The 26,966-nt window shown below is 43.4% G+C and overlaps 1 protein-coding gene across 4 annotated transcripts in view; it reads right to left on the reverse strand.

The window, feature by feature from the left end:
• Positions 1-26,966, reverse strand: part of fbxw7 (F-box and WD repeat domain containing 7) — a 101,964-nt gene that overhangs the window by 13,019 nt on the left and 61,979 nt on the right. For 3 of the 4 annotated variants that reach the window (XM_086157403.1, XM_086157402.1, XM_086157405.1), the window contains 6 exons: positions 9,387-9,469; positions 7,683-7,824; positions 5,127-5,261; positions 3,726-3,849; positions 3,450-3,586; positions 2,735-2,848 (listed from right to left, as the gene is read on the reverse strand). In XM_086157403.1, coding sequence (XP_086013529.1) covers positions 2,735-2,848; positions 3,450-3,586; positions 3,726-3,849; positions 5,127-5,261; positions 7,683-7,824; positions 9,387-9,469 — 735 coding nt within the window. Of the gene's footprint in view, positions 1-2,734; positions 2,849-3,449; positions 3,587-3,725; positions 3,850-5,126; positions 5,262-7,682; positions 7,825-9,386; positions 9,470-13,213; positions 25,370-26,966 lie in introns of those variants that run through there. The other variant, XM_086157404.1, reaches the window with a different exon arrangement.

A 26,966-nucleotide genomic window follows, 5' to 3' on the forward strand; every position in this document is an offset into this window, starting at 1 on the left:
TTCAGACTATTGTGTTTGTTCACTCGCTGATATGGAATGTTGTAGTTTAATTAAATCCCCATTGTCTTACAAGATCGCTAAGCAACAGCCCACTTCTCTTAGAAGTGGAGGCTCATTACATTTACATAACATGAGCTCATAAAATAATTCCTTCAATTTCTCACAGCGAGGGTTCGCTTTACTTACATCTAAAGAGAAAATAAAGGGCGAGGCCACGCCTGCGACGGGCACGGCCGCTGGGAGTTTCGGCCGATGACTGTTTTCAAAAAAAGGTTTAGTTTCCCTGCGTGTGGTTCGTTTCCGGATTGAGCATTAAAACAAAATGAAAATGCATGGTGCACAAACCAACGGGTGTTGAAAAAAAAAAAAACATCTACATTTGTCAAAATAATCTATGGAAAAAAAAAAAAAGACATCTGTTCAGGATATCATAACCGTCATATCTGCTGTTACATTTAGACCCCGGCTCAGGATTCTGTAGTCTTGGAATATAAAAAAAAAAAAGAATTTAAAGCTGCAAAGAGATGTAACCCAACATTGTCCCATCTTGGGGGAATCTTTATGGCAGCTATAAATTGTGTCAGCTGAACAGAAGCCTCCTAGGAGTAGAGTTCAGGAAACCAGGAAGGAATGGTAACACTGTCCTACCTCTGGCACAATATATCTACACTGTGACCAATTCTTTTTCACCTCCCTGTCCATTTAAATCCTCCACTTCTGCAAGAGCTGCATTTCAAATCTCTCCTCGGCACAAAGAGACAACGTCACCTTGTAATCTATAAATGTGCACTAAACTCATTACTCATTTTTTTGGGGGGGGGGGGTTCCTTTTGTGCGATGAATGAAAAGTGACCAATAATCAAGCGAACACTCTCTTCTGAGCAAAAGTGTGACGGAACAAAGAAGTCCAGCCAATCTTCTGTCTCGGAGCATCAGACTTCAAAAGGGTGTTTCAAGATCCAAATCAGAGCGTCTCATCCCTGCTAATCATTGTGCTGCGATGTCTTATTGATCCGTGCCGAGTTAAAACCCGGGTTCTGGTGTTCGTAGCCGAGTACCCGAGGCTATTTTGAGCTTCCAGCGGAGTTGGGGGATTTATACGAGAGGAAAAGGACGCGCCAGGGTCGACCAAATTACTTTTAAAATGAAGGTTATGAGAGTAGATATTTTCCTACCATCCCGGGATCTGGTGACTCGGAGGAGAAGGGGAATGGATGCGGCGGTCTGGACCGGAGCCTCGGGAGCCTCTCATCCAGGGGCCAATCACAACATGTGTAACACCTCAAGATCACTGACAGCTATTTTACAGGGCGCCGTCTCCGAGGCGGGGGCGGGGGGGGGGGGACACGGCGACGGCGGGGGGAATATGTCGCAATCAAGTCCTCCGACGTGTGCTGGCGGAGGCTCCCGGAAATGTAAAAATAAACGCAGGTGCGAGTAATCCTGTGCTTTTACGTTGCGGTTTACGCGCGCCGACGGCTACTTCGGCCCCAATGGTCGGGCGGGTTTAATTGGCCGCTCCTCTCTGGCGTCGAGAGCTAAGAAAGCAAAAAGTGTGTGTGGGGGGGGGGTGTGTGTGCGCTCGAGACATGGCTTCCAAGAACAAACTGATTTTTGTCTCGCCTTGCCGTTACGACGGCTTGAAACAATAAATTCCGAGGGAGATTAGCACCGGAGGAACCAAGGACAACATTTAATGCATCTGATGTCACTCCGAACGGCGGGCGCTTTCACAAAAGCGGTTAAGCTTGCCGGCAATGTGACTCATCAGAGACGCCGTGATTTTCACCACCAATATATAGCTGCTGCTGCAGCTGTAAATCAACGGCCTGTCATCTGGATATTAGTCCTTGAGTGAAGAAGAGCAGATCTGTACTTCATGCTTATCGACTGACCTTGGCAAGACCTGATGGGATGCGCAGATGCTGTCAGCTGATATGCGTGTAATGACATGCAGGCCGTCCCGTCTTTGTTTTGAGTTATTCCCGCGATGAAAACGAGCCTAGCGGTCAAATAGAAACATCCCGTTTCGGTTTCCTTCCGGGGGGGGGGGCGGGATCCGTTTGATTCAGTGCTTCTGATTGAATTTTTTCCACCTCTTTTTTTTATTTTATACGCGGTGAAACGGCGAGTTTACAGCTTCGCTCCCAACCCCGTCGCCTCCGTCGGTTTTAGCACGAGTAGAAAGGACGTGGGAAAAAAAAAAAAGAGGAATACATAAAGCGTGCAGGGATGATCTTTTTTTGTAGAAGCTCTGTTGATTCAAACACGGTGACTCGAGATCTCGGAGATGGATGGCAATCTGTGAAGCACGCCGCCGCCGGAACCGCAGCACAACTGCTGCCTTTCTGTTGAATGCCGGGCGTAAAGCTGTACAACAAGGCCTGTGTGGCTGCACCGGCTTCGCTTATGAATACCGAACACCGTTTCAGCCACGGTCCGGGTGACAAATCTGCAAGAACGGTCCGAGGGACGAGCTCGGAACCGAACGAGGCCGAGCGGACGCCTTTTTAGGGAAAGATAACACGAGCCGTTGGTGTTAATGATTATTTTTTTTAAATCTAATTTCGTTTAGTATGCTTAGAATGCTTAGAACAATTTCATAACCGCCGAAGCCCGAAAATGTCCGATGCCGGTCTATTGAGGTTTAACTACAGGGTGCAAAATATGCAAGACGAGGAAGTCATTAAACCCAGATGAGACAACAGGAAGTAGAAAAGCGGTTAACCCTTACCTTTCCCGTGATAGCGGACCAGACTTTGAGCGTGTTGTCGTCCGAACCACTGACGATACGGTTACCACAAAATTGGAGGCAGGTGATCACGTGGTCATCGTGACCTTTCAACACCTTCGAAAACAGAACCGAGAAAAGGTTAATGGAGCGGAAAGACTTGAAAATAAAGAGACGATTACAAGTCTGTGGTGGCTGAGCAGATGTAGGTAAAATGGGTAGAGGAGAAAAATGTCAAAATTGTGGTAGGTGTAAACAGTGCTGTAATTGGGACACTGTGTGTGCGTGTGTGTGTGTGTGTCTTGCTCTCTTTCTCTCGCTCACTCTCTCACACACACACACACACACACACACACACACACACTGCTATTGTGGGGTCACATGACTGCTAACTCAGCAAATGACGGTGCACATTGTATATGCGAGAGGCATAAGGAGCAAAGTAACCACAATTACACCGAGGGCCTGGAGCTGTTTCCAGAGTGTGCGGCCCATTAAAGATCAGATCTGCCTCGTGAGTCATGGTTTATGACAAACATCTTCACGGGCAAAAGACATTAAATCTCGAGACCGAAGGGGAGAAAAGATAGCCGGCAGCCGTCGGCTTCGGACCCGTACGAACTCTCCGTGACTCACTCGGATGCCGAGATCCGAACGATAAGATCGGTTGTGTTGAGACTGTCAAGTGGGGAGTTTTAAGTTTGAGGGAAAATACTACCTTGGGTGATTTGAGGTCCCCTCTCCTCCAGTTAGTGTCTATCCTGTGCTGCCTGATGTAGGCACTCTTCCAGGGGCTGTGAGTAAAGCCGGGCTTGACGATTTTCCTCTTCTTGATGAGCAACGGCTCATCTATGCCTGTTAGCAAGGAGAGAGGCTGATTGGACTCAAACCAGGAAGCCCGGAGGATCCTTCTCCATCACTTATAAACACAACTCCGAGCGCCGCTCAAAGCCGTGACCGCCCTCCTCGGATTACCGCACGAATTTATACTCACCCTCTTCTCTACATTTTTCCCTCCACAGCAGGTTGTCCTCAGCCAGGATGCGCCAGTAGCGACATGTCTGGGCCGCTTGAAGGAGGTCCTTGGGCTCCAGGAATGACAGCACATACAAAGCCAGCTGTTGAAAGATGGCGAAGACACATTTGAAGGGTGTGCGGGGAGGGAGACGCTATCTGCTATTCCGGTAGAAAATCTTGAAAACCCGTGAAACGGGAGACCTTGAGATTTTAAAAAATCAAACTCAAATAAAATGATGGAACCGTAAAAGCAAGCTTGTCGAAGAAAGAATGTGCAAAACATTAACAGCACAAATCCGACCGACGGGGGTAAAAGACTTTGGAATTAAATCAACATTTCCGTGAACCTCCGACAGACACGACGGGATTAGTTTGTGAAGCGGAACACGGCAAACGTTGTCACCTGGTGAAAATGAACCCAAAAACTGAAACCGCTAGCGGTGCAAAAGAACACTACGGTTACCGTGGCGAGGAACAACACGGGTTCGTTTAGGTAGTGAAGTGTGACCCGCAGAGCAAATATCATTCTTACATTTTACGACCGTAATATGAGGCGGGATACGCAAACTACACCTTCTGTGACAAATTCAGTGTGAGATCTCATGAGCGTCGCACTTCTAGAAAAGCGTCTCCGTGGCAGACGACTCCCTTTTTTTTTTTCCATGACATTCTCTCACTCGACTTTAAAAGCGAATAAAGCAGGGATGCCGCGTTGCTCGTTCTCTGAAGGGTTTTCATGTAAAAACACCAGATTACAGTTTAATTCCGATTGGCAATCGGGGGCGTCAATCAAAACAGACGAACGCTCATGGATCCTTGAAAAAAGGTGGGACTGCTTCAAAATACGATTTGTTGTTGAAATGACTTGAAAGCCCTAGCGATGATCAATTTCTCTGTGAGAACAAAAAGAGAATTAGCGCTCCCAAAAGAATCTGATATATGAAAGGGGGCTGTAACAACATGAATGGTGCTGCTGCATGTTTGGATTTAAAGCAAGTGGCGCTAACATCTTGAAATCTTGCATCATATTGCCTCAGTCTGCCAATTCCTTCACTCGAACACCCACCAGACACAGACAAGGTGTGAAGTATTTGATCAGCTTCATAGCATTGAGGCAGTGTTGTTTGAATCCTCACCGCGATCATATCAGGATGGCACTTTGGACCATTTGTATTGTCAGTTTTGTTGCAAAGTAAAAACATTTGTCAAGAGGGAAGACAGCCAGAGTCTAAGGTTACGGACTCATTTTCATGCAATATCAATTTCTGCCATAAAGAATTACCAAGAGAGGACACCGAGGGAGCAAGATGAGATCAGAAATCTCACAACAGAGGTTGTAATGAACGCGTTGAGACAAATTATGAAAACGGAAACTCACCTCTTTGGGTAGCAGGGAGATGAAGTCGCGTTGAAACTGTGGTTCGATTACCTGCATCATATGTTTGACTTGTGTGGGCTCACAGCTGTCAATCAACTCATCCAGCGCCAGCAGCTTCTCCGGGCCACTCCAGCTCTGCAACGCACCGGACAGTATTTTTAATTTTTTTTTTTTTTTTTTTTTTAATTAAATCTGAAGTCAAACTTGGATGTGATTGCGATAAAAATGTTTTAAAACTCCGGCCATCATTAGCTAACATTCATATGAGACACAGATGAAATTGAAATTTATTGTAGTTCAGCATTTGAGTGATATATTAAATAAAGGTTTACAAATAATGTAATGTGATTACAGACTCTGCAGGAAACTTAAAACCCTTTTTAAAAAAAAAAACACTGGCATGTTTTAAAAAAAAAAAAAAAAAATCATTAACCAAGATGCATGGCATCAACTTCCATGATAAAAATCCTTGGTTTATTTATGTATTTGAAGTATAACATTACACAATTGATAAGTAAAATATCATACAGGCTTTGACTGCAGTATTTTCACTCTCTGTAAACTGCGCTCTCCAGAAGCCCTGAAAATAAAGCTAAACATTTTTGGCAGTCACAGGTGGCGGGGCACTAGTTGAACACTGTCAGCGGAATAATCATCGCACATCCAAATCTGGATTGCACCACCCAATGCAGCTGTAGCGAAACACTGGGGCGTTTTTGGCTAATTGTGCCACTTTACCGCAGTCACACAAGAGGCCAACGTCTGCTTATATAACCTCCGTTTTATTTTTCGGGGGGTTTTTTTTTTTTTTTTGCAAGTTTGATGAACGGTGTCTGAGAAACATGCAGCCTGTAACACATTAATGTTCCCTATGAGCTTTCTGCAGCAGCGGAGACTTGCTTGAGGCACCTGCCTATTTGTAGCAGCAAACACACAAGTGAAAGATTTGAACATCAGTAGCCAGACTATGTCAACAGCATTAGAACTTTGGGAGGTTATTTTTCTATCGGAAAGGCTCGCTGAAAAAAACGGCATGTTGGAAACGAGAGCCGCGGTCGATTCTTTGTGCAGCCTCTGAATTCTAACAACGATTAGTGACTATGACGGTGGACGGAAAATATGGCGAATGTCTTCCCCAAACACTACCCCACTAATCGCACTTAGCCCCCTCACCCCCCACAAAAATAAAAACAAACAAAAAAAAAAAAAAAAAATGAAGAAAGTATGTATATGGTTTTGAGATGGCTATTTGGTTGAATGGTGACTTCTTTGGATCTTCGGTTATTGAATTGCAATTTTTGTAAGGCGCTTTGGATAAAAGCGTCTGCTAAATGACTGTAAGGTAATGTAATGTAATGAATGTAGGCAACCTGTATTTTGTTGGTGACGAGATATCGTCATAAAAACAATCTGTGAATTCAGCGATGCGCTCCTAGCCATGGAAAGAACCAAGTGGTATCACGAACAAATATTCAGTCATTTTTTCCTTTCTTGAATTGTGAAATTTGGTGAAAAAAGGGTTATGGCAATACCACCGTTAAGGAATGCATCTGCTAATGCATGCAACTTAATGTTTAAATGATCTTAATCATGAGATCTGGACACAGTTTGTTTCGAGTTCTCCTTTATTAAACCATCTCAACTATTTGCAACTTGCAATGTTTGAGGAACTTCTAATCATAACCAATAGTAGCAGCTCACATTTGTGATCAAAAAATGTGAAGGTGCTCAGAACACTGGCAGGCTCACCGATGTTGCAAGTGTAACTGTTTTGATCAACTAATAATTACGAAGGCACGTGATAATACTCCTCTGATATTGGGAGTGTCTGCCAAACGAGAACCTCTCAATTTCAAACACCCGAGACCGAAATCCACAGCCTTCAAAAGCAACAGCAGGAAGCACTGAGACTCCTGAGGTACTGTTTCTTTGAGCTACAACTACAGTAAACAGGAAATTATTAAATATGCAAAGCGAGAAAAAAAACACTTTACTGCTCGGCTTTTACTGCGCCGTTAAGACTGAAGTCCGTGATGAACCAGGGGATTCTGAATTGGACAAACACTGAATCGAACCAGATAAGGCGCTACACCGGTTTTCACCAAAAATAAAAAGGGTAAGTCCAACACCCATCCACCGGTGGGGGGTTGGGAAAATTCAGCCTCTTTCACAGTAACGGCCAAAAAAAAAAAGAAACGCTCGCACCAGATCGTATGATACCGACTGTGGACGACAGACACAACAAAGTTAGCAATGTCAAAAGACGTTGCCTTATCTTCGATCACAGAGGAGAACCAGCGTTCCACTTTTAAATGTAAACACTGAGTCTACAGTAGCTCTGCTTTTAGTCTGAACAGGTACGGCTAATTCCAATTCCACGCTACAGTGCCTATGGTAATGTGGTGGGCCATAACAACAAGCCAGCAATTATCTTTGAGACTAAGTGAACATTGATTGGGCGCAACATCTGCTTTTTTGATGAGCTTGTGCTCGAGGCTACGTCGTCACCCCTCGGAGAAAAGCGGGAGGGCAGGGTGAAGACTTGAACAAACAAACCTGAAATGTTCGAAGCCATTCCTGGAGACCCGTGGGTGGCTGGATAGAGGTAATACGCCGTCTCTGTTGCCCCTGACCGTTGGCTGTTCTGATGTGACCAAATGTGGTGGGTGTCGCTGGACACGGGACAATTCCTGTCGGGCTGCAATTTAGGAAACATAAAGACCGGTAAAATCAATATTGAGACACAAGCGGAAATGCGCGATTTTATCAAGAACATTTATGCGCATTATGAATTCACAGAAAAACCAGGTAAACCGGGATGCAAACCGTTAAGGGGAGCAATTATTGAAATGTGTAAGTAATAGCCAAACATTTGAGGAGATGCTACTGTTTTTCCTTGTTAAAATAACAGTATCAAAGCTCTGATTATCTTAGTTTCATCAACTTTTATGAAAACATGCTCATTTTGGTTGACACCACTCTCAAATAACATGCTGGGTTTTGAGGACAACGGTAGCGACAATGTTCTACGACCTAATTGAACAAAAAACAAACAAAACACAGAACCATTTAGGGACCGTGTTAATGTTCATTTGGATCTTTGGTGAAATAAACAGTCTTGAAAATGATAGCATCTTATGTTCCATCATCGAGAACATTGACAGAAATAAGGCAGATTATATTTTTCCAAAAAAAAAAAAACTGTTAAGCAAATAATATGAAAGTACAGTTAAAGTACGACCGCCCGAAATCAAAACCACTCACAAATAACAAAAACAGAGAAACGACAGGCAAACTAGACAAGGACGGTGTAGAAAGACTTAATTTTATGGCCAAGTGTTAACCTGAACAAAGTACGAGGGAAACATCGAGGAATGAAATTAATCAAATTACTACATCGATTGGTATCAAAATCACGTTCAGCAAATACTTGCTCGACAGCAAAAGCTATAACTAATACCTCAAGTATGCAAAGCTGTTCGTATGATCGAACAACCTTATCATCCTGCTACTGTGCTCTATTTGCAGGAGGCTGTCGTTCTACGCATGGCAATAGATGTCTAATGCAACAAATTCCCTGCCTGATCTTTTGCATGTATATGTGCACTACGGTCATAATATGACTGAAGAATTTTCAGGTTTATTTTAAATTAGTCCACATCTGGGTCCATATTTGAGGATCCTTTTTTCTTTTTTTTTTTTTTTTGTCTTCTCCTCTACCTCATCCCATTCTTGACAGGAGACGGTGGGCTTGTCCAGGCCTTGCATGATTCTGCTAGCTGACAACAAAATGGGAAGTGGAGGGTCTATTTCATTATTGATTCATTTTTAATGGGAGAGGAGGCTGATACACGGCCCGTTACATGGCGACATTTACAGTTAAGTGCCTGTGTTCAGTCTGAATTTTAATGTGGCTACATGTGAGCAAATATTAAATATTTAAGGTTAGAGGAACATCTGGGGACCGCAGACCGGATGCTGGAAATACAACAAACTGTGAAGACTTATTCCGTTTGAACGCAAACGAGAAAGCATCTCTTCACACTTTTAACTTTCTTCTATTGGCTTTTAACAAGAGAATTGTGTTAATATTTATGAAGTGCTAAAAAGGAGATAGAGGTATGGATGCTTCTACTGAAGAATGTTTTTTTGGAAGCAAAAGGGGGAACAAATGCAAATCACTGCTCATCCAAAAAAAAAAAAAAAATGGGACAATCCGTGACCGTCTTGAAATGTGTGTAAATCTTGTGTGTCCCTTACCTTGGATACTCTGGACCTTTGCAGGGCTTTTTTCCTGAAGGGAAAGATCGGACCTCAGGGCCATGGTCCAACTTCCTCTTCATCTGAGATGGAGAAAACAAATACAAATGTATAGTCTTTCATGCTGTATCAATATTTCCCCCTCTTATTTCTCACGGAGGCTATTATTCAAGAGGGAAGCCAGAAAAAAAACAGGTCATAGGTGAATTAATACAAAAACAATGTACAATATAACCAGTGGCAGAAGAAAATTACTTTTTGCAGATTACAGAATGATATTTTCTGAAATTGTGCATATTATAATACAGACAGCACACACTTGCATCAGATTTATGGAGATCAGAAATTAATCTTTAATGCACAGGACTGAGATTTAATTGATGAAAAGAGTCCTTTACAAGAGGGAAAGATGCTTCCCATCTTAGATAAAGCAGCTCGTGGTTACAAGAGAACAGAATAATAGCATGGGCTGTTATATGTTGAGCAGGAATGTACTTCATGCTGATCACTGAACAACCAGGGAACCAATAATAGCCAGGGACTTTGCCACACACGCAAAGAAAGAATATTTTGCACGTCATCACGCATAAACAACCTGGAAACTCAGAAACGGGGGGACACGGGACGCTGCGATTGGCACGGATGATTGGTTTAAGATGATTTTTAAGAAAAAAAAAGCCAAGCAGGTCATCGCTGGATCTTTCTTCATCACCTACATGGGAGCTCCAGACCCAGTCCGGGTTTCTATCCACCCTACTGTGCAAACAAAGGAGCCTGTGTAAAGGCCCGGGTGAGCCAATTTTTTTTTTCATCCCATGCCTGACACTCTTTCTGGCAAAGCTTCTTGCCACACATGCAAGTGATCACCATCTCAATCGCCAGTCCCTCAAGAACAAGCGAGAGAGCGGAATTAAGCGAAGTGTCTGGCCAAAATAAGACACACAATGGGACAGTCTGGTCCCGTTTCCTTGATTAATTCAATAAGCTTCACATTTATGTGAAAGTTAGATTCGATTTGCGTGTGACGTTTCAGCTGCAGCCTCCAGTAAAGTGGACGATTCTACAAAGAGACAATTAGTTTTCTCAGTTCTTCAGATTACTTTATCAGCGAATTTGTCGGAATATCTGGCAGTCAGTCTAAGCACCGTGTGTGTGTGTGTGTGTGTGTGTGATGGGGTTAGCTTTCGGTACTTGTGGCACAGTGATCTGTATTCCGGCATTTGGCGAGAGTTTCTCCGCAGCTCCAGCCCAGCGTGTGTCATGCTGCCAGAAACAACCTGAACTGGACAATGCTATTGTAGACACTGATAAATACTTGGGGAAACCAGAAACCAGGCTTCCACTGAACTCATGTTCTTCTCAGAGGCCAACAATGCTTTTTTTTTTCCCCCGGTACAATTTTGCAAAGGAGAATAAACAAAATAACAAAGGTCTGTGTATTTGACTCCATCATGTCTGGCTTATAGTGGCATGATTACATGTCTGTTCTCAAGATGGCTGTTTTTTGTTTATCACTATAATTTGCTGAGTTTGAGTAAGTGCGTGTTTGGTTTCTCTGTATTTTCAGCCACAGGAGGACATACTGTATGTCAAGAACGACACGCGGTATATTCAAACGGTGATGAATAGTACTAGAAAAAAAAAAAAAAAGTCTGATTCTTAATCCACACCTAAAAATGCTATAAAACCGTAAGATGTCAACAAAGACACCTGACTGGGGTTATTAGAAATGGGAGTACAGAAGCGTTGCACCAAAACATCTGACAGAAATCCAAAGCCGGAGCTGATGAAAGCATGTGTACATGACTGGCACACCAATGTGAGCTACGGGTTGGATGCCCCGTGGACATTAGATTGATCAGACCGATGATTTGCAATCTCTTCTCGTGTGTGTGTGAGATGCTGCTGCACTGGGTAAGACATTGCAGAGAGGCTGAGGAGCCAAGAGAGCCGGAGTAAATCACGCTGGAAAGCAAAGAGTTGACAAAAGCCGCTGTGCTTTGTAGACGCTTAAGTTGGGGGGGGAGAGAAAAAAAAAAAAAAAAAAATCCCATCTATATTTTCAAAAAAGCAAGGCAGGTAAGGTTGTCTTCTCCGGCATATTCTGGAAGCCTGTTAAGATCGTTGCTGAATTCAAACTAGGTGCACTCGGTGTGTGCGTGCTCAAAGCAAACTACTGTTTATTAAGCTATAGCGCTCAAGCGTGGCTGCCTTGTTCTTAAAGCACTGATCTCACTGCAATGGCAGTTCAGTAGCCAAGGAGAGTGTCGGTGGGTGTGTATGCACGCAATGGTGTGTGTGTGTGTGTTGTGTTTCCTTGTGCATAAGAGTTGGAGAGCGAGGGAGGGGAGTGGCTGGCTTTTGATTGCACGTCTCTGTGAAAATGTAAAGAAACCTTCGACTAAATACAGGCGTGAAAAGCAGCCTCTTGTTGTGTCTCCTCCTGGGAAGGAGAAACCGGAGAACTCTAAATCACCACTGATCAGCCCTCCTCCTGCTCTATCTGGCCAAAAGCACAACAGATGGATTCAAAGAGTTAATGATATTTTAAAGACGGTAATCACTCTTACATAACGTGTTGATACATTTCAGCAGAGACCACATCCTGCAGCATCAGTCACTTGAAACGTCGGATTTTTCACACACACCGTTTCGAGGAGAGACCAGCCCTTTTCATCATGTCAATTGCCAGTGACAGGCGCTCGCATCCTGAGCTGGACATTTTGGAAAGATAATTATTGAGCGGCGTCGCTCGAGTGCAACCGTAGCAGGGTGAGAGAAAAAAAAAAAGGGTTTGAAATTGTGAAAATAAATCATTCTTGCTCTTTCTAGTGCTGCATATGAAGAATACAATGGTGCATTTAGATGACAGCATTTCAAGGATTGCCTCAAAATCCTCAGCGTTACAGAATCCGCACAAGTAAATGATGGAAAGCAAAAGTGTACGAATTTCAATCACCGATCAAGAGCGACACCTTCCCTTAATGCTCGAGATGAATGAAGTTAAAGCTACCAAACCGCCACACAATTAGAAATAGACTTATTTGGATTCACCGTCCTCTTGTGCAGCACATTTGTTTATACTACATGTTCCCCGTAATAAAAAAATGAAAAAAAAACCCTCTTGCAGCTACGGGTGCTTAATTCAATGGCTCCCTTCCAGCTTAACACACCGAGCATCCTTACGGGCATTTCTACCTCACGCCATCTGACACAGTGACCCGTTATCTGTGCTCGGGAGCCTTGGGGCAAAGTGCACGACGTCAATGAACGGGCTACTCCAACAGGCAGCAGCAGGCTGATCACATGCATCTCAAGCAGTCACTTCGGCCAGTGCGAGATAACCACTGCTGCATAATGTAGAGGCATAATAACCCTGCAAACTGGAGAGGACTGCGGGGGGGGGGGGCTTTTTTTCTTTTTTTTTTTTGCAATTTCCTCTCCCTTGGAATGGCTGGCAACGAGAGCGCAAATGGAGAAGATAGCCATCAGCGATGTATGGTATTTATAGTTTAAGTACAGGCTATGCGACAGGGACGCACAGGTGCAGGAAGCATCGAAACAGCGCTAAAAGGGGAAATAGTGATCCGGGATTACAACGCGGAAATGTGGACATATTTTCATCCGAGCCAAAAAAATGCACAGATGAAGTTATTGCAATCGAGGGGGGGGGGACCCGGAGTGTCCCAGCGCTAACATAACAAAACATAAAGGCCCCGGCGAATGAGCGCCGTCTCCGGGGGACTCCGCCGCCGCCGCCGCCGCCGCGCATCCTCCGCGCCGCAGCGAGGCACAGCAACCGAAACCGCGGCGGAAATTCTACTCACTTTGTAGAAAATCATCTTTAAAGTGCCGTAGAACCCCATCCTTGTAATCCGATGTGTTCCTCTTCTTCTTTTTCCTTCTTCTTTTATTTTATTTTTTCCCCCCCAATCCTCCTCGGTGTCAAGCGGTGAAGTCCGACCGTGTGCGCTCGGCTGGAGGACCGTGAGAGGCCGGTGTGCTCGCAGGTAGATCCGCCTCCGACGCGAACATGCCCGGGCACGTCACCGCACCGGCGCGCCTTCAGCAGCCTCCCTCGGCGCGTCCGTCCGGGAGCCCCCGCAGGTCCATGCCGGCTTGAATCGAGGGCTCGGTCGGGTGGAGGTGGAGGTGGTGGAGGAGGGGGGGTGAACAATGCGACGATCCCGGAGGCGTGAGCGCAGCCTCGCCGGAGCAGGGAGTGCGCGGATGGGGGGGAAGAAGGCGTGTGACACTCGGTTGGAGAGAGAGAAAAAAAAAAAAAAAAAAAGGGGGAGGAGTGGGACGCGTCAGAGCGCAGAGCAGTGCCCTCTTCCTCCTCTCATGCTGCACGACGGCTCCTCTCCGAAATGAATCGGATTTTACAAGCCCTTCCCCGGAGGAGAGGCGAGAAATGGTGCAGTCCGACGTTCGCGCAAACGCGTCCTCCCCCCCGGGCGGGGGTGGGAGCGGGGAGCGGGGAGCGGTCCACGCCGCGGTGGACCCACTTGTTGCGGCGGGTGAAAATCCGCGCACCACGCCCAGAGCACCCGGAGCCCCATCTAAGACCATTCTTGTGCATGGACATCCTAGACAATTACAGGTTCTTATTTATGGTGACTGCAATACTTGGCCAAATAGGGGCTACTTTATCCCTAAAAATAAACTAACTAGAAAACAAAAAAAAAAAAAACGAACCCTACCTGCACACCTTGGAAATATTTGATGGCATTTTTACCATATCAGGATGTAAACCTGTCATGGGACATTTAGATTGATCTTCATTTACAACATGAGCACCCGGAGCCCCATCTAGACCATTCTTGTGCATGGACATCCCGGAGAATTACAGGTTCTTATTTATGGTGACTGCAATACTTGGCCAAATAGGGGCTACTTTTTTCCTAAAAATAAACTAACTAGAAAACCAAAAAAAAAAAAACACTTGACACTTTAGGACTAATTTCTAGTTGCTGTGAGTCAGACACCCAACATGCATACCTTGGAAATATTTGATGGCATTTTTACCATATCAGGACGTAAACCTGTCAGGGGACATTTAGATTGATCTTCATTTCCAACATGACGCCACTGCTTATATTTATCTTCTCCTTCAGGCTTCTCCCTTCATGGGTCGCCACCTTCTCCATCTAACCCTATTTTCTGTCTCATCCTCTCTCACCACGTCCATAAATCTTTTCTTTGGTCTTCCTCCAGACCTCCAATTCCAGCATCCGTCTTTCAATATATTGACTCGACCATCTCAGTCTGGCTTCTCTGACCTTCTCTCCCAAACCTCTAACATGTGCCGTCCCTCTGCTGGACTCATTTCTGATCCAATCCATCCTGGTCACTCAAAAAGAGAACCTCAACATCTGCGACCTCCGGCTCTGTCTCCTGTCTTTTCGTCATTTTAGAAACCATAAAGAAATGTGAAACCCTTCCACAGCTTCATGTGTAATTTTTTGACGCTGGACTCAGTTGGCTGTATTAATACCCGCCAACAGCTCAGCTGAATGGAAGTAGCCCGCTACTGAATCCACATACACACACACACTCAGGGAAGTGTGTATTGGTGAACCACACCTGCCTTTGCACACAAATTGGCCAATATTTGCATTTCTGTTTGGCAGGTGACGGCTGATGGATGCCGCCCAGTTAACACCTCGGACGGCTTCACGGCGCGCATTACAAGGGGGACAAATCAAATCCGGGGATGACTTTATTATCAAAAATAAAGCGAGGCGAATGTCTGGTGCTGGAAAAATGAAACGTGTCACAACTCAACTGCCTTGACAAGGAGGTAAAGTCAGAAGGACCATAAACCAATTACGTGCGGGGCTTTTTTTTTTTTTTTTCAAGTTATCCATCTGAAAACACCGCACTCAAAGCCAATATTTCTCATAATTTATAATGGTTGTAAATTGAGAACAGAGTTTGAAGAAGTCGTGCCGCAAGAGAACCAACAATCAGACCGCCCTGTGAAACATATAGCAAGCCGCTAAAGCGCTTTGACCTCGCAAGGCATCAACTCATCAGGAACTGAGATCTCGCGGGCTTTCAGATCCCAACCCCCCCTCAACCTACAACAGCATTTACTCCGCAACTGGGTTGACGAGAAAGACAATTCAAAGGCTTGTTAAGCTGTCAAAAACTTTGTACCAAGATAATTTGGTAACAAAACGACCGATTTGGACGAAAAACCGCTCCGATGAGATAGCGGGCTCTCTGCGGAAAACCGACACGAAGAAAAGATTTTATAGACGGGCTGAGTGAAGGAAGACAAAGATACAAATAACGGTCTGAAACGTTAAGGGAGGCGCCGAGGTGCTTTCCGTGAACCGCAGTCGCACAAACAGGCGCAGAAGCGGTGAAATCCTTAGTTGTCTGTTTGCATCGGGGAAAGTGGTGGGAGCTTTGTCTGGGTGTGTTTAAGGTGGCCCTCGTGAGAAAGGCCCCCTCGTTGCTCTCTGTCGGCCCAACCTTTACACAGCACATCGGAATGCCTGGCATGCAGGAGTGGTTGCACTGTGGCCTTTGAATAAGCAGCGGCCTCCTTTGTCGCGTTCCTTCTGCCGGTTGGTAAAGCATTAACAGGCCTCTCCCTCTCGATACTGACCTCCTGCTAATCACAACTGGGATCACGCTGCTCAGACGGAAAGCCGCACGAACCGCGTGTCCCTCAAACAACAAGCGCGTTTGTTTTCCTGTTGTCGTAGATAAACCTATCTCAAAGTTCCTGTTTTTCCTGCAAGGTGTGTTTGGTGCAAAAACACAGAAGTAGGCGAAAATAAAAAGGTTTTGTGTGACTGGGCTCCAACAAAAGAGACATAGAGCATCCTTGGCAAGAGGGATAAGATATGGGGTTTCATAAATGCAAAGGATTTTAATATAAATATTTCTTTTTTTGTGTATTTGATGAGTAATCCACAAAACAATCACAAACAAATGGGAAAAGTAGAGCGGAAAATTAAGATTCTCTTTATCAAGACATCTTTAAATGGCTATCTCCCATAGAAATAAAGCCATTTTGTTGGGTTCTTTTTATATCAAATTGAAGGAAATAATCATATTAATGCAGGTTTTATGTTATCAAATTACATAAACATCTTACCAAGTATTTAACCACAGTAAATTTTCATTTCACGCTCATTATATTGCAAATGCGCACCTCGATGCACTACAGAGCGCCACAGGAAACCCATCCTGCCTTTGGCCAACAAACTTCCCACTCCGGGTGTCAGTTAGTTGGCGAAACTCATTATATGCAGTAATTCCTTCTGCTCAACAAGTCATATTGAATGTAAATAAAATGCAATAACCCAGAAAAATATATATATTTACATACTTGTATATATAAACTTGGCCTTTTTTTTAATATACATTTTTATGTAAAATGACACATACTTCATCTTGCACTCTTGAGAAGGAGCAGCTGCAACCAAAAGCAATTTCCCCTCTGAGATCGATAAAGCAATTGTGATTCTGATTCTGAAACGCTATCCGGTGGACCTAAACAATGGCTAGTTTACCAGGATTTAAAAAAAAAAAATCATTTTCAATTGTAGATCTAAATTGATTATCTAAACTGCCTGATTAGTTTCTGCTGACGATCTAATTCTTTGAGCACCAAAGGGTGTGAGTGAGTTATAGGTTTTAACATCTGTCTTGCAGGATGTGGACACTGGTGGGAAAAAATCCACTCTGGGAGAATCAGGCTTGCATGAGCAAATGTTTAACGTGAGGTGGTGAACTTGAAGTAGAAATACTTCCTGGGCAGTGATGCATCACTAAAAGGCACAATGTCATTGTGTGAATGTCCTCTCAGTGGAAAAAAATGAGGACTAAGAGGTCCTCACTCAATAGATTTTTTTCTGAAATAGCAAAGTGTGAACCCCATTCCAAGCATGACAGATGCAATGCGTGTGTGTGAGAGGGGGGTGTTGTTGAATAAGGAAACAATGAATCATGGCATTCTGCACGGGATAATAAGAGCATCATCTGCATGGAGTAGAATTAACATATCCGAGAGCCACCCACGCGACTGAGACATTCGAGTACGAAGAGGTCGGGTCAACAAGAAGAAATTAAAGCAAGAACCACCCGCATCTCCCTCGTGATATCAATGAGGTCCGGAGAAAATGAATGGAGAGCAGGGATCGGCGTTTGCAAGTATTGGCAAACACTCAAAACTGTATGTCTCATATGGATCCAAAAGTTAATAAATACTAAATATAAAACTAGGTCTGGCAAAAGAAACACCTTAATCCAGACGGATTCATTTGCACGATAGATTTGATTCCACCTTTGATTGCAAATCAACGCATGCACAGCGCACAAGGACTCGCAATAAAATTGTGGACAACACAAAAAAAAAACAAAAAAAACACACACATCAGGTCTCTTGATAGAAAGTTTAAGTTGCAAAAAAAAAAAAAAAAAAAAAAAAGACAGAACAATCAACTGACGAAAAAGTGAAAAAAGTGAGTTTGTCTCACCGGCCTGTTAAAAGAGGGACGCATTAATATGGATCTTTGTTTGATTTAAAAAAGGGGGGAAAAAATAAGATGAATATGATGAAAGTGTATTAATCATGATCAATCTGAATTAATCTACAGGGCCTGAGTGATTCATCTGATTTTAAAAATATGAATGGTTTGACAGCCCCGTGTCATAAAGGGACAAATGAGGAGTTGGTAAAGGAACAAAAACAGGGGACACAGTCTGGTGGATTTCTATTTGAAGTAAGATAGATTTAACAGATTAACTTAATTCTTACATATACCCACATCCAGCCAGTAGTTTTAATCAGTATTTCTCGCCAAAAACAAGGCTCCGCTGAAGGCTCCTGCGGATGGAGGTTCTTTTTACGAGCTTGTCACAGTAACTACTGAGCTAGTTACCAAACGAAGAGACTCATTTATTACTGGAATCCATTTTTATTGGAAAAACACAGGACAAACTGTGGTTGTAATGAGCACTGCAGTTTTTTTTTTTTATGCGAGTGGTCAGATCTATTACTGTCCAATAGAGCAGTAACACGTCCCAAAAAGAAACAAAAAAAAAAACACACAAAAAAAATAATAATAATAAATGGGGGAAAAATTGAAACTTAAGAGTTTGTCAAGCCAAAATTATAATATTGTTTCTCTGAAAGAGAGCCGTGGCATCTGAAGAGAAGGCTGACAGAAAAAAACGAGATGGTCCACTGGTAAGAAAGTAGTTTATCGAACGGATTCAGACAATATAGCAAAACGTGTCTCCGGTGGGTATGAAGTTAACCACACTAGTCATAGATAGCCACACTAGTTATAGGCACCGATGCACTGAACTGTACCAGAGAATGAAGAAGATACTTGCTGGAAGCTGACAGTAAATGGTGCAGGGTTTCTTAACATTGATTTATTGTGGCGGCCACAACATTTCAAAATATCACTTTATTGAAGAGCTGTGCGCAGCACATTGACTCACTCAGCTCCACTCTCTCTTGAGGTGAAGCAGAAAATCATCCTTGCGACAGAGCATTTCTGCTCTGTGTGATCAAAAGTAATCCCAATCACCGCGGCCCCTTCCCCCATCCGCGCGGAAAAAACACACTTTGCCTTCTACAGAATTGCAGAAACATGCATGACAGGCAGGTGCGACTGCGGTACAGATGATTGATTATTTGATCATCAGTTGGCTGCTTTGAAGTTGCTATGCGTCTAAAATGAACAGCGTTGGATTCGGAGAGGACGGAGGTGGGGTTGTGCGAAGACGGTTCGGTCGGGTGTCGGTTACGCACTTGCGGCGCTTGGATTTAATTTTCAGTCAACTTTATTTTGTGTCAGGGGTCACGGGACCAGCGCCAGTCGACAGAGTCGGGAAAGACGGGATATTGGGAAGCATTTCGAGCGGTCTAAATTCACTCCTGATTCCGAAGACAGAGGCATCGAGGCACAAAACCACGGCCAATAACGCAAATCTGAAACTTTAAGAGTCAATAATCGGATTGGTCGAAGGTCTTTTACAAACCTGGACGACTGGGACTTGAATAAAACTCACAGGGAAGTCACATTTTAGACCGAACAGTTCGCCATGTGAATGGTTGTGCCAAAATATACTGCTCAAAAAAATAAAGGGAACACTTGAACAACACAATGTAACTCCAAGTTAATCACACTTCTGTGAAATCACAGTGTCCACTCAGGAAGCAACACAGATTGATTTTGACTTGTTTTAAGGACATTACATCAAAGTTGGATCAGCCTGGAGTTTGTTTTTATACTTTAATTTTGAGTGTGATTCCTAATCCAGACCTCCATGGGTTGATACAATTGATTTCCATCGATCATTTTTGTGTGATTTTGTTGTCAGCACATTCAACTGTGTAAAGAGCAAAGTATTTCATGAGAATATTTCATTCATTTAGATCTAGGATGTGTTTTTTAAGTGTTCCCTTTATTTTTTTGAGCAGTGTACATAGCATGTTTGCCACGGCCCCCGTTCTTGAAATCACTGCACACTTATTTCCCTTTCCACAGCCCATAATATCCATGCATTTAAACCAGCATACGCCTCCTCCTCAAGTTATAATAACAATGACACTGATGAAATTAAGAAATCTGAATTGTTAGTGTTGCCGGTGCCGCTCTTTAAAAAAAAGAGGAACCGTGAAAGAAATAAACTAAAAGCATGTAAGCGTGCCATGTAAACTTGAACCAAAGGGAAGTCACTTAAAACCTGAATTCTGCGTGCACACGCACGCTCTTCATTTGCCGCGTCTGTGCAATGTGAACAAAGTGCAAATATAACAATATGACATGTCGTGCATGTCACAGTAACAGAGTGGAGTTGCGTACCAGTGCTTTCCTAAAGCAGATGACAAAAACAAATTAAAAGCAACAACAACAACAACAAAAAAAACCCTGACATCCGCAGTTACAGTGAAGAACACTCCGGGCTGTACCACCTAGTTGTAATTCCTATGACACGTTAAAAAACAATGGGCTGAACTACTGTTTTAACCTCTGTAAACTCCGTACGGTCATGATTTCTACTACACAATGTGCAGTTTGTACTGTGTGCCATCAACATTTTGGGGCGACAACATAACAGATAAGGTCAGATATCAACAGGAAATTGTCCAAAGTTTCAAGTTAAGGTGTATATTTCCTGCTAACGCTCACTAACACAGCCCGACAGTTTTCCCGCTATTATGGAATAATTGAACCCGCATCATTAATTTATGTTATTGTCTTTTTTGCAGCAGAACTAATTAGGTTCACATAATGAGACAGTGAACTTGCATAATGCTTTTAATTGTTTACGTTCTTGTTCAATCACGAACATGGAGACCATGGTAAACTGGAAGGAAAGTGCAGTGCGCAGTTGCTGCACACGTTTAAGAAAATCTTCCAATTCGACAGATGGAGGGAGCAGATGCGGAATTGCTTCTTTTGTACTTTTGTATCGAAAACCTTACAACACGCCCATCTTCACGCGTGCATACACTGCTTACTAGCACATGAACAAAGAGGGCTCAGGACAGTTCTACATTTAAACCAATGTAAAGAGAAGGCAGTCTACTCTGCCAGGCCGGGTTCCACAAAAGAAATGATTCAAGGAGACGGTGTATTTATGAAAATGGCGAATAATAGTCGGCTTAAGCCGTCGAGTATGTAGCAGCAGCAAAGTTGCAACAAGTTTTACACTGATCGCTAACAATTGAAAGCTGATACTGAGTGTATTCAGTTTGAGACAAATAAAAGCGAATGTCAACATTGAGGTCAAAAGCTGCACAGGTTTACACACTGCTTTTTCTGCTTTTTTTTTTCTGTAAGGGAAAAGCACGGGAGCTTGAAATAGTGTGCGTGACATCACTTCTGAAAAATATATGTTCGGTGGGTAGAATGATAACCTTGAGTGGGTCGTATGCTATATTTCAAGGGTAATTTAAAAGGGGGAGGAAAAAAAATAAAAAATCACCGAGGAAAAGCATTTACATTTCCCATTTCTAATCCTTTTTCAGTGATCGACCTATCTGCTTTTACATATGGATGCGGTGAAAGCTGCCATATTTCTTTCAGAAATTAAAGGGGGCAATGGAAATGTGTGTGATGAGCCAGGTGAGTCTTGGCTGGAGCTGGCATCAACATTTACAAAGACACGGGTAAACCTCTTTCATCATTCAGAATCACCACTCTGCATCCCAGATGAAGCAGAGTGAGCCAAATTGTGCCTGCTGGGTGTTGACTGTCAGCTGTAGATCCCTAAATATGCCTGGGAATGAGTGGGAAAAAAAAAAAAAAAAGCACGCAGACATTTTGACAGTATCTTGGTCACACGTCTTGGCCCGAGATCACAACAGAAACTCGCTTATCACATTGCCGTAAGTAGGCTTTTTTTTTCATAATACTGATATCAGCGTACTACTCTCCCCCTGAGCAAAAAAAAAAAAAAAAACACCTTCAGAAGCATTTGAAAAACAAATTAGGACCTCCAAATAGCTGGGGAGCATCTGATTATAGAGTGATAACTGCTGATCTATTTCATTGTGTATTACAGTATTTAATTTTCAAAAGCCTGTGTCAATATTACGAAACATGTATCAAAATAAAAAATCTAAATTTGGGTTGCTGCTGATGATTATGTATATTTTTTTGCAAACTGACTGGTTTCCAAAATATTCAAATAAATATTTGCCATGAGTAAATGAGAAACCTTCAGAAATGGCAGATAAGGGAATATCACTTTTAAAATTGGGTTTGAAATTGCCAAAATTTAGGCAAAGTGGAATTCAAATATTGCTAAGCGTGACGGGACGACACGCAGTAAATATCTGATGTTTAATTATGTGACTGTAAAGATTGTGATGTACTGTGTATCATCATAGAATAAGCTATCCAATGTTAATATGTGACTTTTGATATTTCCCAGTCCTAAAAGAAGCATTACTTTCTCGATTAAAATTCATGTCACTTTTCAGGTAGATCTGCACGCCGCCCACTCATCCGCTTTTCGATGGCTTGAGCCGACCGGGACGATGATATCCGTTTTTTATCTCGCATTCTATGACAATTATTCTTTCCCTCTCTTGCTTATTGTAGGTCCGGTAGACCATGTCTGGTAACGCGTCTGGTCTGCTGCCGCCGTGAACAATTCTTAGCAATTTAGCAAAAAAGGGGTTGACAACAGTTACATACTTCCTTATCTGATATCCCGTTCTTCTTCAAAAGGAATTTGAGCTCTCTGCTGGAAATTTATTAAGCGCTCGCGGCACCAGCAATCGCAAATAACAACGCGAATTCGATTCAAGTCGGTGGAGGGAGAGCTTTCCGGGGGGAACGCTGCCATTGGCTTTGCAATGTTCTTGGAAAGGTTCCCTCGACAAAACAGGGAATGGAAGGAAGAAGCGCATCTAGACTTCTTTATGAGACAGACCGTGGTATCCTCGACGACATAACAATCGGGTGAGGTACAAAAGAGCAGATAGCGCGGGGTCCCGGAGCCTTCATTGGCAAGATGAATGGCGGGATACTTTTAACAATTCTCAGTATGGCAAAGTTCATGGAGGAGGACGACGGGAGGAAGTCGAACTATCAGGGAAGGCTGCGAAAGCAATTTTGTCTTGAGGAAGAAGTAGCGTAGCTGCTTTCTGATGATTAAACCGAGGTGAATCCCACCGACAGGTGAGTCTGACTGATGAAGTAATCTGGGAACAAAGCGCGGGATGTGTTAAAAGTCGCGTTTAGGCAGTCCTGGTCTTGATGGCGAGGTTAAGTGGAGAGGTGACACAAATAGACAGCGACCGAAAAAAAAAAAAAAAAAAAAAAAAAAAAGTGAGCGATAAGAATGAAATACGTGACTCTCACATTGATTCGCAACCCAATTTTCAGCCAGCGAGAGGGACATTTGATCTCGCTGAGATGTGACGACCGGCCACACTTTGAAAGCCGAGGCACTTGTCTAAAGTGTCTGTTTGAGATTTTTGTTATCACTGATGGACCTCCAGCAGAGAGGGTGATAGCGACCTGCCCGACTTGACGGCTATCAACCGCCTTGCCTGATTGTACAAAGAGAAAGTGACATTATGGCTAGATTCCCGTAGAGAGATCAAGGAGGCAGAGCAATAAAGTCCATATATCTCTGCGAATGTTTGTTGGTGAAGAAGAATGATGCAATTGCGCGGCAATGCCACTTGCTGGCGTAACTGGAGTGGACACGGTTTTGCTGAAACCACCGCATTCATATGTGAGAGATCAACTGTTTGAGAAACACATGCGGGTTTAACGGTTAAACAGCGGACACGGGGGAAAAAACGTCGGGATAAAAGTCGGCAAAAGTTGTCGGAAGCGTTAAGATGACTGAATCGGTTTCAAGTGGAATTTTCACAGTCCTTCTCACAAGAGAAATTGAAATACTGACACAGTGAGGGGCAAGAACTCCTTGATGCAAAGCCTTCTGTAGTTCTATCTTTGTCCAATAAAATATGTTTAATTTGAAAATGGCCAAAACCAAAAGAGGTCGGGAGGTCCGATAACCGTGAACCCCGAATGGCCTGTGCATTTAATCCCACGCATTTCATCTCTGAACTTTAAACGTATCAGGTTCTTGGAAAAGAAATCTGATGTAGTGATCTGGCAAGGAGTTTCGGCAGCATGGGGCCTCCGAGGAGTTGAATCTCATACTGCTTCACATGGAGACAGATGGTGGACAGAGGAAAAAAACCCAGCTTCTGCCAAAAGGAAACTAATTCTTTGTGATGGTGGAGTTAGTGTTTATCAGACTCAAGTACTCAAACAACAGCAACCTGGATAACAAATGCTAAACACGGAGGATGAGTATAATTTTGAAAAAAAAAAAAAAAAACAGGTTGACACAGTGGGGTTTTAGTCACCATTTTATAGCGGGAAGATGATGCTCACAAGAGATAACACATCGGATGCAGCGGTTGCACTAAGGCTTTGCTGCAGTCTCCTCCTCCTCTGTGACTCCCAACTCACGTACTCGTGCTCCTGGAGCCCTCCTACACACAAACCATATAGAACGCATCATTCCCCCATTTCCTCTCTAGCAGAAAACAAATATGGGTTCAAGAGCGAGTTTAAAAAGCATGTCTCGGAGCCGGTGTCAGCTGTATTAGTTGTTCATATGGTATACATAATAGATAGATGCATTCCCCATGAGGGCGACAACAGAAAAGCACAATGTGCAAACACACACCGGAGATGGGAGTCTTCGGCACTGGTTACTGTTGACAAGTGTGTGTGCGGGAACTGATTTCTGTCGGGGCTGAATATTCCGCCCTGATTGAATTCAATCGAAACAGTGGATTGGCTCAATGCAAAAGGGTCTCAAATGAGGCTTAGAATATTTCAATACCGTTCAATCGCTCGTTCCGCTTCGCTTCAAATGATATGCAAAGTTCTTTCACCTGACCTACAAATTACAGTGACAGTTATCCATTTCAATGACAGAGTCCTTTTTTGGTTCACAAACAAATACTATGTTGAAAATTTCCAATTATAAGATTGGCAGCGTTCGGATTTACGGCCCGACATGTAAACAACGATGCGACGGTGAAATGAGGCTGTAACGTGCACATTTCCACCCAGTGGCGAGAGCTGTATTGTTATTTCAGGCTGTCAATTATCCGGGTTCTTTCTCAAGAATTTGTAATTCAGGCTGAGGAGCTGCCTACCTTGGCACATGGTGACGCCTAAGGCAGGCACGCCAGCATCTGCGAATCAACTGTAGGCAGCAGATGGCATGATAAAGGAAGCACATCTCCTTGTTTACACATTGTTGTCGCCACCAAGTAAATACTCAAAGGTTTGAGGAAATTGTTCTAAAAATTTGCAAAGCCAGTCAGTTTTATTAAAACTCAACGTGCGACCTAAATGAACGAGAAATGAGAAAGTGTCACTCCAATTCAATGAGAGATAAATTATCATAAATAAAAGTGCTTTCTTGTGAAAATGCAAAAAAAAAAAAAAAAAAATTATATACCGTAATTTCCGGACTATTGAGCGCACCTCAATATAAGCCGCACCGGCTAGCCGATCGCTATCTCGGGCTTCCTCCTACGCACTAAAACCGTCAAAGTCGTCTTCTTCGGTGTCGGAGTTGAACGGACTCGGAATTTCCCTGTCATTTCATCGGTCCGATGTGACGAGGATAAACGTTTTGGCGGCGTGAAGCTCGTTAGCGTCCCCCACCCAAAAAAGTCCATATAATAGCCGCGTCGTTGTTTACGTGAAAAAAGTCGCGGCTTATCGTCCGGAAATTACGGTATATGACCGTGCAAGGGCTGTAAAAGTTATAAATAGCCCGTCGACACTTTATGTTCCTGTGTCTTGCTGTGAATTTGTAGCTCGTCTTTGTCTAAACTTTTCGCATCAGAGAAATTACACAGCCTGCCGACCGGTCGATAAAATGAGCGCTCGCATAGAAAATGGAACTGAGGTTGGAACGACGTCTCAAAGTTGGCTCTTCATTCTCGGCACGGTGACACTCTGACCACGACAACACCACGGACAACTTGAACGCCTCGCTCTTGAAAATTGCAGCATCACGTTAAACTTGCATTTCGAAAACAGGGCACCACAGCTCAGGGTCAATGCTGTTCTGGGGGGGGGGGGGGTTACGTCAAATAAACCAGGAGGGTTATCTCAGCATCTATCCCAACATAATATACATACTTTTAAACATTTGCATGCTTTGACAAATGTTTCTGTTTCAGGGTTGTTTCAATGTATATTATGATATTTAAAACACAAACATTCTGCAACACTTTAACCTTTTGAGAGCTACAAGTCCAGCTGCAGTTGTCATAGCCAAAGGACGATTCAATTTTTCCATTTCCTGTCATAATTCAAGACCTTGAAGTCAAACATGACAAGAAACCTCAGATTTCAAGGGGGCTAAAAGGTGACGTTATAAAGATGGATAATTCAGGTCAACTGATAAGACCTAAGGGTTTGCTCCCTCCCTTTCCTTTTTTTTGTTTTATTAACTTGACTTGGGGGGGCAACTATAAAACGTATAAGGATATAATTTGTGGTTAACAGTGAAGTCTGTTTCATCCTTGCACTTCACACCTGAAATTATCTGCGCTTCACTCAGAAGGGCTGTAATACAGCAGACAAACTTTGCAAAACATGTCATTAATTCAAAGGCCGCCGAGTTTAAATGTTGTCCGAAGATATAGATGTGTATCATAACACTGATTTAAACAATAAACACATGAAGTCACAACAAACATCATAAAAAGGATCACCTCAATAAACGACTGTGGGGAACTCGGAGTCCAGTTGCTGAAAACAAAACACTGCAGACTCGACATAGCGGCGTTTTTCTGGTTTAACGATAATGCGATTATGACAAATTTACGCTTAGACGTAGGAAAATTAGAGGTCCTTCAATCGGGTCTAGATGATATTTCGTTCAGAATTCAACAATAGTCCCAGACCAACTGTGAATGCGAGCGGAGCAGTCAGATCTCATCATGCCCCGAGTGCATTCCTACCTGGACTAAGAACCTTCTTCTTGTGATCTTCTTCGAAACTTTAACTAAACTTCTTAACACATCTTCATGCC

Source organism: Fistularia commersonii, chromosome 12, assembly GCF_037954325.1.
Source record: "Fistularia commersonii isolate RoL2024-O1a breed Wild chromosome 12, RoL_Fcom_v1.0, whole genome shotgun sequence".
NCBI classification, from domain to species: domain Eukaryota; kingdom Metazoa; phylum Chordata; class Actinopteri; order Syngnathiformes; family Fistulariidae; genus Fistularia; species Fistularia commersonii.